Source organism: Hemitrygon akajei, chromosome 3 (assembly GCF_048418815.1).
Source record: "Hemitrygon akajei chromosome 3, sHemAka1.3, whole genome shotgun sequence".
In the NCBI taxonomy this organism is placed as follows: domain Eukaryota; kingdom Metazoa; phylum Chordata; class Chondrichthyes; order Myliobatiformes; family Dasyatidae; genus Hemitrygon; species Hemitrygon akajei.
In genome coordinates, this window is record NC_133126.1 from 51,475,429 (window position 1) to 51,486,700 (window position 11,272).

General features: G+C 39.7%; 1 protein-coding gene across 1 annotated transcript; it reads right to left on the reverse strand.

Annotated features, from left to right (window-relative positions):
* Positions 1-6,447: 6,447 nt before the first annotated feature.
* On the reverse strand, positions 6,448-10,896 carry bmp4 (bone morphogenetic protein 4). The gene is made up of 4 exons (XM_073039864.1): positions 10,691-10,896; positions 9,060-9,179; positions 8,069-8,427; positions 6,448-7,459 (listed from the first exon to the last, which is right to left on the reverse strand). Exons 3-4 carry the CDS (start codon positions 8,418-8,420, stop codon positions 6,621-6,623), a joined length of 1,191 nt encoding a protein of 396 aa, XP_072895965.1. The 5' UTR covers positions 8,421-8,427; positions 9,060-9,179; positions 10,691-10,896; the 3' UTR covers positions 6,448-6,620.
* Between the last annotated feature and the right edge of the window lie 376 nt (positions 10,897-11,272).

The window sequence follows — 11,272 nt, forward strand, 5'->3', positions numbered from 1 at the left end:
ATGAAAACTGATAATGTCTTCAGAAGGAACCGGCGTGTGGGAAAGACCAAGATGAAGGATGGATCCTTCACTTAAAGTGCAAGCTCAGTAATGTTATTGATCCTCTGATTCTTTATAATAGTAAAAGAAATTTTCCACAATAAATAGCAATCCTTAAGTAGCAGCCATAGATTTCTTCAGCTACTCTGTGTATTTATCTCTATTCAGTTCTATTAAATGACTAAGGTTCATTATCTGATCATTTATTGATAGTAGCTGAGATGATAAGGGGGACAGAGAGAAGTGGCATTCAGAGCTCTCTTTACTGCTTTGGGAGTCAGTGCAAAGCGTGACATTGAGGTAAAATTGCAGATAACTCTAAAGCTGACTTCTGGGACATACAAGACGAGTTGGCCATTGTGATAGATAGAAGTTCAAGTTCAAGTTTAAGCTTAATTGTCATCAACTATACATGAACAGCCAAACAGAACTGCATTTCTCTCGGGCAAAGGTGAAAAAAAAAACAGTGCTGACAGTCATGCACAGCTCGAAGCACATATAGTACACATAGTTATAATGCCGTCACACAAAAAAAAATACCCCAAGTCTTTGAGTGTCCTGTAGATCGATGGTGCATGGACTGTGTCAGCAAGGACAAGCTTGCAGTAGTCCAATCATCACACTCTGCTTCTAGTTCTTAGAAGGTAAGAACATAAGGATTATGAACAGGTGTAAGTCATAAGGTCCTTCAAATCTGTCCTGCTATTCAACAAGATCATAGCTGATCTTCTACCTAAGCTACATTTCCCAACACTTACGCAGATCTTTTCATTCCCATGATATACAGAAATCTGTTTTGTTCTTAACTTATGACAACTCTCAGCCTTCTGGGATAGAGAATTCCAAACGTTCACCATCTGAGTGAAGACATTGCTCCTCACTTTAGTCCTAAATGTTCTACCCCTATTCTTAAACAGTTAGCTCTTCTTCCAAATTACTTACGCAGGAAAACACCGTCCTTGCATCCGCCCTTTCAAAGCTTTCAAGAATTGTACAAGCTTCAATGAGATAACCTCTCACTCTTCTAACTAAACAGAAGGACTAATCTATTCAAACTTTCTTCCTGTGCAAAGCCTACCAACCTAGTCTGGTGAATCTTTGTCACAATCCCTCTGGCAATTATATCCTGTCAGGAATGAGAACCAAAACTATATACGGTCTCTAGCATCCTTGGCATTGGGCAATGAGGAGTCAACTGACATACCTTCTCCTGACTGCAATCCAGTAATATTTATTTCAAAGTATACATGCCCAAAAACCTAATGGGGGAAGATCCAGCTCAGCTAAAAAAAACCCTTGTTTTCAAGCAGGCAAAACAGCCACTTAATGACCAATGGCTGTATTCTGTGCTTGATCTTAAACCCAGCATTATTCAGCAGCAATAAAAGAACAGCAGGAAAATGACAGGGTAGGGTTAATAAGCTCCAGTACTTCTTGTCCCTGTAAGTGCTGTCAAACAAAGGATTAAAAATTCCATTAGAAACCTGAGGAGTAAATCGTCTGCAAAAAAGACAAAAAAGAATAATGTAACAATAGAATAATCATGTGATTTTCAATATCCCTAGAAATTCTTCCAATTATGATCGTACAACATCTGTATTAAAACTCAAGTGTGATGTAGAATGTATCTACCAATCCATTTCAGTTGATTTACTGGGCAAATCTGCTTTTTGGCCACACTGCTAGATGAGAGAATTTATTTCTATTATTTGAAGTTTTGTTTGATTTTCAACAGAAAAGAAGATCTTCCTTGACTAAATTACCTATCAGTTAAAATATGGAAAATATATGGAAAAGGCAAGCAAAATTAAAATTATGAGATGGAAAGACTGGTTTTATCATTCATTCTGCAAAAGGAGAAATGATCATAGCCATGTCAGTTTCTGTCACTTCTGTCAGCTCTTCAAAACTGAACAATTTCCACTCAGATTATATTAAAGCTATTTATGTTCTGTAGACTATCACATAATTGATTATGAACTCCTCAAATATATTTTTATTTAAATAACCCCCTTTTATTTAGGCACAGAAGAATTTTCTTAATTTATGCTTGTGTCAGGATGGAATAATACACCCCGAAGTAAACAGGCAAACTCACTCTTATCCAGAGAGGGGCAAGCAGTTGGCTATTGTGAAAATTATGATTTTTAGCCTTTGTGTGTAGTAATGCAAAAATATATCAATTTTTAAATCGCTATTTTGCAAAATGGTCAAATAAGTTGTTGCTATTTGATAGTATAGTTTGACAAATTACTTGGTAACATTTCTAAATGAAATAAATCTGCTCTAAGTCACTCAATGAAATTATTGATTTTTTTTATTATTGCCAATAAAGTGTAATATGGAAACCAAATTTAATTTTCTGCTTGAGAATAAGACTCATTCATGCTTAGGTAAGGCACCGTACGTACTGGCAGCCATCCAGTACCGTTCTCCATTTCCATTCATGCTGTAGTCCAAAATAAGCACATTATCAGATCTTAACCCAAGGAAAACATATTCTAAGGTTAGAGGAAATAATCTGCCCATTTTTGACAATCTGATTCCCATGGCTAGAACTGATGATATTAACCGTCATCTATGTTGGCCAAAGTGGACCAAGTCAAATCAGGACTTCCTAGCACCTCCTGAGCTGGCCAGTATCATATCGTAGCCTACTGTGAAAAGGGAAACTTTAAAATTTATGTTTAATTAATTTTTGACAATTATTTTATCAACAAATACTCAAGCCAAATACAATTCAATTACCACAACAGTCTTCTCCTGAGTGTAATTCTTCAATTTTTAACTTAATACATCATAGATATAAGGGGTATTTTTAAGAATGTTAGACTACATGTCCAACTATATAATTTCTAAGGAGCAGTCAATAACATCTTTCAAATTAATTTAACGAATAATCTTGTGTGAATCTGAACATGCTTCACTGAAGGGCACATACAGCGGGTCATTAGCTACAACAAAAATTGTTTAACAAATCACACATCAATTTATACAGGTGAATATTTAATAAATATTTTGTGAGATTTTTAACATTTAGTGTCTGATGCAATTACTGTGATTGTTTACTTGCAACAGGAAATTACAACATGCAATCTTTAATTACTTGAACATTCTGCAGGTCACCACAATGGGAAACGGATCTCCCACACTGAAATGATTGCAAACCAAGTTGAATTTATATGGATGCCTATCTTCCAAAAAGAATATGCTCATGACAAATTATAACTACAAATTCTGCTGTCTCTATAACAAAACCTTATCTTCAAGTATTATATATGTTGAAACTTCTAACATTAGAATAAAAGTTTTGATTATAGGCATATGCATATCATTTCATGTACAATGCAGATAAACCACAAACCTAAATCCCACTCCATTTCAAGAACAAAATATAACTATTTGTTATTGTTGTAAATTAAATAAAAATTGTGATCTGATTGAATTATTTGAGCAAATTAGTGAAAGGTATCTAAATGAATTACTTTTTCCTTATACAATTCTTACACAAATGAGATTGTTGCTGCTTACTGTAATTTAAGTTATATTTGATATAAGAATACCACGAAGTAAACCATAGTAGTTAACTTCAATATGTACATACCAATTCTGTCCATCTAATAAATAATACAAATATTTCGCTTAGACGTCTACCGTCTGCTTGAAATGAGCCAAACTTTCTGCGTGTTACAGCCTGTTGAATGGTATCGAATTGGAACAAAGAAACGGTTTTGAAACTAAAATGATTTACAAACTGATGATAAGGTTTGGGTGTGCACACTTCCACAGAGACGACCAGAAGAAAATGAGACTCGTAAGAAGGCCAAAGCTCAAATACAGAAGTGTAATGTTACAATCAGTTAATAGCTTCAAACGTTTTCTTATGGCGCTAAGATGTCTAGAGAGCTATGCACATATGTAGGAAGGCCCGAGCTTCATTTCCTGAAGCGTTTTAATGAATGTGTGCTTGCTTTCCATGTACCTCAGAGAATTGAGTGTTAGGGTAATGAGCTACTAGACAATTACCATTCCAGATTTTGTAATAGCAGGGCGATGTTATCTGAATGAAGCGTATCAGTTGAAATGTGTGTAATTGCACTGTCAAACAGCTGAAAAGCACTCCCATCAGCTTATTGCCACTTCAAAATGAAATTCTTTCTTTGGCATGGTTATGCCTGATATGCAGGCATCAAAGAGAAGGCGGCAAGACCCAGCCTCGGGCCACTCAGCTTTGTAGATAGTAGGAAAGTTGGGCGGAAAGGAGATTTCGGAAGAATTGTTTATTTATATCGTTTTGGAAGCACAAACATTACAACCTAGTCACCTAAGTGCAAATAAGAAGGGGCCAGCTCCTTCTGATCGGCACTTGGAAATGGTGGGCAACTTGGGTTATGGTTGCGAGTAGCCCACTGTTCTGGAAATGGGAGATTTAAAGGAACACTGCTGCTCGCTTGCAGCTGTAACAGGGCGGGTGATCTCGCGAGGTGGTACCTTCTGGGCTACTTCTGTTTGTGTTGAAGATTAAGCACTTTGTATACATTTGGAGTCGAGATAGGCAACAAGGATAAGGGACCATGGCTAAACAGCATCGGGTGAGGAAAACTACAAACCTTCCGTAAAATTCTCTTGCACTTGGAAAGCAACTAACCCACCTTCTCAATCTGTTCCAAATCATACTTCCCGTATCCTGAACAAGTGCCCGGGATTACTCCCCGTTACAATGAGGCAATTCAGCAATAAGAAGCGGACCAACAAATGATCTGCACCATGTTTGGGGTTAAATTCTAAATTTACAATCTGCCAATCAGAGAGGTTATTGTCCTTGCGAACAGACATAGCAGAGCCTTTCATCTGCAAACAAAAATGATTAGCTTGTTTACTAGCTGTCATTAAATATTTATAATTTATATTTGAAAGCACATGCAGACCACACACAAACTTTGAAGGTAGAAACCAGAAACATTTAAACACAGCAAAGGCGTCTTCCCGCTTCCTGGCATTTTAATGCAACACCAACCCACACTGCAAGCGGACCCTTCACTAAACCAACTCGGTGTTTAAGTTTACATCTACTGTATTTATAACAAAGGCTCAGTTTAAACTTTTTATAATATTCCACAAATGTTAAAAAAAATATGCCCTTTAAAATATCACGCTTGATTCAATATGACAAAATAGTATAACCATTAACCTTGACTTAGAATTAAGTTGCTCCTGTTCATTAAAGAAAACAAAGTCCCTTGCACAAGACGACCCGGCAAAATCAGTTGAACTCATGTTTCGCTAACGGCTAAAATAATTCAAAATATTTCAGACATGAAAGTCCATTCCCTTCCCCTCCCATGGTGTACAGTTTAGGATATTATGTGGAACGAAAACAAATGTTTCCTGAGGGAATGCAATCATCAAATCCTTTTAAACGATTTATCCAAGTTGGCCACATTTGAAAACTAACAGGGTCGAGAGTAAATTGCGGAGCATGGATGACTTTGCCTGAGGGTCTGATCTGCTCTCTCCACCTGCACACTCCAGGGAGCGCAGGCTTAGGCAATTCTTGCAGATTTCTTTTGAGTTTTAAAGTCTGCTGGATCCCTTTTGGGCCTAACCAGTCTTCATTTCAAATTCTCCCAAAAAAAAGTCAAGCCTTCGTGCAGCCTTGATTAACATCTGCTAACCCTCTCGCTGCCTTCCTTCAGTTCGTTTGACAATGAATTGCTCGGAGGCAAAACTTCTTAGTCATAGTGATGGGGGAGGGAAAGAAGAGGACAGATGAAAGGGTAAACATCGTAATACAGTAAGCCCTGGTGACAAATGTACTGTTATTGAAAAGGGAATTCAACAAATATAAGTTTAATCACGGTTGAAATTCTGTTTAAAAATTGTTTAAGTACAAGTGGATTGACTTTTAACAAGGATGCAACTTCTGGAAAACCCAACGCCAGCTTCTGATTTCCTTCAATACCTTCCTGTCACAGGATCTGAGATGCCAATGCCTGAATGACAATCATGGATGAAAAGAGGAAAGCAGATCAGTCATTTTGATGTGTTATTTTCCAGCATTTCTTTTCAAGGGGATTCTTCTCTTTCAGGATAGATATTCAAGCTCTCTTTTGGTGAACCAATTACTGTACCTATTTACACCAATTGTTTCATCACTGGGCTTGCTGCCATTTTTCATATTCATCTATTATCCTCCATTCACACCTTTTACAAAATAGCTTAACAAATGAATTGCACCACTTAAAGCACTTCCTTTAGAGAATAAAAGAACCTATTAAGTTCTCTGCCTAGATTTCAAACTCTGCACATCGTAGTTAATCCCAAATGGGGAAATAATAAATAATTAGCATTAATTATATTTTCTATACATTCTAATATAATTTTACAAAAACGTTGTACAGAAATGTCTTATGTTTAAAATATGACTCAATTTTATTTTCCTTTTATATGTAGTTATAAATATATTTTGTCAAAATATATGATCATATGGTCAACATTTGCACATAGGTCATAAATAATGTAATGGCGAACGCCTATTACAAATAGTGTCCAGACATTATAAAAAGTCAATTATTATTTTTTCAGCGACACCCACATCCCTCTACAACCATCTCTTGATAGTTCTTCAGAACAACTTTATCGTATTCGTCCAAATAGAGCATTGATATAGGGCTGAGTTCTGTAGGGACACAGCAAGCCTTAGGGATGTTGGAATTTACAGAATTTACAAGAGTTTGCACGATAGCGTGATTAGTAGAGTTCAGGTGATCTGCCAGAGGAAACGGGCAGTCCCCGTGACAGTAAAATGCCTGGTAACCAGGCGGTGCCACTATCCAGTCATTCCAGCCCACGTCGCTGAAATCCACGTACAGAGAGTGCCTCCTGCAGTGCGATCTGTTTTTCTTGCGTTTCTGGCCTTTGCTGCTACGTTTCACCCTCCGGACCAGAGCGTGTCCTTTGCCATCGTGACTGAAAGTTACCAGCAAGGGTCTGAACTGGGACCAGTCGCCGTTCCGCTGGTGCAGAGACCTGCTAATCCTCACGTGCATACCTTGCCGGCTTCTCGTTTCGTTCAGGTTGATTACCTCGACAGCCAGCCCGTGATTGGGTTGTTTATGCAAAGTCCACCTCAGCACTGCCGGGCTGACGTCAAAGCTCTCCCATCGTGTCCTGTTCTGGTGGACCAGTCTGGTGTCCAGGAGTCTCGTGATGAGCTCGCCCTTCTCGCTGGGGGTTCTCATGATTTCATAAACATTGATGCGGTGGAAACCCTCGTTCCAGTTCAAAACGGTGTCGATTTGCTCTCGGTACAGCCTCAGTTCTGCCGACGAGAGCACCTCATTCTCGGGCACCGCGCTGATATTAAACACAAAACGAAGTTGGGTGCCTTCTCTCTGTCCTGGCATCAGCTCCAAGTGTTCTGTTCCAGAACAGAAAGACAACCCTTAAAATCGGATTTACCCATGTAAACGTGCATATCTCTGGACTAAACTAATGTTTGAAAGCCGACCGGCAGAAGCCAACAAAGAGCCGCCCTGCAAAAAGCTCGCGCTCGACAAAAGAAAAGCTGTGTACAAAAGCAATGACTGCAAACTACAGATCTTTGCACCAGCAAAGGACTAACTGGGAAAGGCGGCTGGCTTCAGAAAATGTTTTTGTCACCTGCCAGGAACACCCTCCCCCAGCTTTTAAATCGAAACATGAACTATAAACAGTACTAGTTGGATACTTCTAAAACGGCATATACAGTATATATACGACTGTCGACTGATGTCATAATGTTTTTAATTTAAGCAGCGCAATAAATATAATTTACATTTTAAAATTATACACATGGTTGAAAGGTGTCCCAAAGAATATTGGCAATCAACAACGTCCCCCGTGGCCAAAATGTTACACAGAAACTTGGTGCAAGAATTACCCGTGTGTACATTTCACATAAACTCCCGCCATGTTCTGCTATCACTGTAAATCAAACAAAAATCAATAATCTTAAATGTTTCTTGGAGAGTGATTGCTGGTCCAGTACCTTCATGGTGGAAGCTCCTCACGGTGTTGGCCCGACTGGTGGATCTCTCGGGATATTCGAAGCTGATGTCGTGGGTGACCTCATCCCCAGACTGGAGTCTGTAGAGATCCAGCATGTACTGGGGAACCACGGCAGATTTACTGGGCTGTGGGCGCCGGTGGAGTCCGAACATATTGAGTAAAGTGGCCTCGAATTCCCGGAGCAGTTCATGGTTTTGCGGAGAGCGACGTCCACCCGCCTGGTTTTGTTCCGCAAACTTTTTCCTTCCTTCCTCTGGTATTAGACTAGCATTACCTCCCAGTAAGACTTGGCATAATAAAATTACCATCAGCATTCGGTTACCAGGAATCATGGTGTCTCTGCGGAACAAAACAAGCAACAACAACAGGAAAAAAGAATGAGAATTAAGAGCGATCTTCAGCAATCCACGCCCCAGAAAGAGAGCGCACGACACAGAAAAAGAGAGTGGGAGAAGAGGTATAATTACTTGGTCTCTCTCGGTTACAGTTAAATAGCCCATAATCAGGCAGATAGCACCATCTTGTTACTCTTTGTGTTTTCACTATCTTAGTAATTATCTTAGGCTGGTTTCTTTAGGAGCGACACAAAAAGTCTGAAACGGGCATCTTACCAAGCGGCCCATAATTGTTGAGAATGGTGGTGATGGTATGATGTGTGGGTGTGTGTGTGGGGAGGGGGGGGGGTAACATTCCTGAAGTGTTAAAATCGTTTTACTTTCACATCGAACAAGTTGATTATCTCCAGTCTATCGGTACATTTCCTTAATTGCCTATTGACAACCAAGGTACAAGTGCAAAAGCCATTCTCTCACCCAAGAGAGCTACAATTAATCATGCAGGAAATGATCGCAAGTACAAGGTAAAAGAGAAATCAAATAAATGGTTAAACACACACATATTTTAGTGTACAAACAGATATAAATAAAATCTCACACAACCCATTAGAAAAAAGTATAAAAAGTTCTACTCACTGACAGAAAACAAGGCAGATGAAAACAATCCATGATTCTTGACAGCCGATCTTGGACAAGTTCTTGAAAAGCTCGGGGACTCTGGAGCTGGCCGCTCGGCTACGTATTATCGAATCCCTCCTGGAACAACATTTGAATATAATGAGCAGTCTCAGCTTCCTCTCCGCGACGTCAGCGGGACCCAGCCCTGTTGCCAATCACACACACAGGCCCCGCCCTCCCACCAATCACGCGCGCCCGTCCCGCCCCAGCTACCAATCATGAGCGCCGGCCTCTCCCAGTTTCAATGAACATTGCCCGTCAGTCAGATACCATGCGAAAGCTCCGCCCTCGCAGTGATTGCTACGGTGGGCGGGGCGCCAGCTACCCAAAGGAGGAGCCTGCGCTGTCAATCAAAGCCATGTACCGGACTGAGCGCAAAGCGGATCGTGAACAGCAGCCGCACGCACTGGGAACCGCTCAGCTGAACTGGAGTTGGACCCACCGAAAATGAGCCTTAAGGAACTGTACTTGCTTCCTAATAAGCAGTGTTATTTCATCCTATGAATAATCGAAAATGTTTTAACATATATATTTACGGCTGATGGATGCCACATTTTATTCACTGCGTGCTCACATTTTTATCAAATAGTTTCACAATTTATAGTAAAAGTTTTAACATTTCCTATAAGAAATCTCTGTCAAACAAGCTTTATTACAAAAATCCAAACTATCCACAGCTTCATTAGAAAATGATTGGAAAGTTTTAAACTATCTGGGCTCGACGGGCCGAACAGCCTCCTATTATACCAATCTAAGATTCTAGTCGGCATATCAAGTGATACAAAGTACCACCACTGCATCATGTCCTGCGTTAGATCACACACAAGGTTATTTCTAACTTATTTCCGAAACGCCGACCAACACCCACCTTCATTAAAAGCTGGATGCAGCCCCACAAAAAACATTGCAAATTGCGTAAACGCTTCGCTGATACAAAAATCTACAACACAATAAATGTCAGTGCACTTTTATTTCCAGGGTTGGAGATGAAAGTGGTTTTCAAGTAAAACACGCAACTTCCTAATCAACACAACCTGGCATAACGTGTGTGAGCGTGGTCATGTTCTATTCTGTAGTATCTTCCCGTTCACGCTAAAATCTATTGAAACGTGATTTTAATACTGCATTTCATAATAACATGCTGAAGCTGTGGTGAATACCTTACACAAGATTCTAAAAGCACAAGTTCAATTTTACTTCCAAAACTTCAACATTAATCGTACTTAATTGAGCACAGCATCAGCAGTAACCTTTAACTGAACACAGACACTGCTCCTGGCACGAAGTTTTAAAATAAGTTAAACCAGATGGAACTCGATTAGAATATCAGTCAATCGATGTTCAAAACTTTAAACTTCGATAAATACACCCAGACCCAATATGCGCTTTTGTAAATGCAAAGCTATCGGCATTCAACAGCGCCCTCGCATTTTGTTGAATGCAGCACGTGTGACTACAATAATAAAACAATTCATATGCAGTCGAAATAACCAGTCATTATTCTGATTAGTACGCAGAAGTACAATACAGAACGTTCAGTCTTACAACATATATGACCAATGTGTAAAGCAATATTGAGTGTCACTCACCATAGATTTAACACATCTGCTCCAATATTACCATATCTAAGTCATTTGCATGATTATCACTTGACATAAAGGCGACATAGTTAGTCCAGTAAGGGGACCGAAAGCAACGCGCTGAGGAAAGTCACGGACTCATTACTCCCACATTAGTTCCATTTTAAGACACCGAGCTGCAGCTATCAGTCCGACAAACAAAGTGGCCGCCTAGATCATGCAATTTGTTGCCAAGTCATGTACGTCACTGTGGTAGTTTAGCACAGAGTTCATAAAGCGTCACTTATCCGATCTCTATAATATTTCACTTCCTTCCTGCTGAAATGGGCAATAATTGCAGACCCGACAAGCCACCGAAGATTAGTGCACCTCTTCCGCATATAGAAACAGGGTGCATACATTCCTCTCATCAAGCTGGCTAAACCATTTTTAAAAAATCAGTGTTCTTATAAATTACCTGTACTTTATTCAGAATTCACCCACGTGTGATTTGAGTTCTTCCGGAGCGACAGAAATAGCCCGAGAGCGAAAGACAGTCGACTGGAGCAGGGGGCTGGCAGTCGAATAACTCAGACTACAAAGGCAATGAAT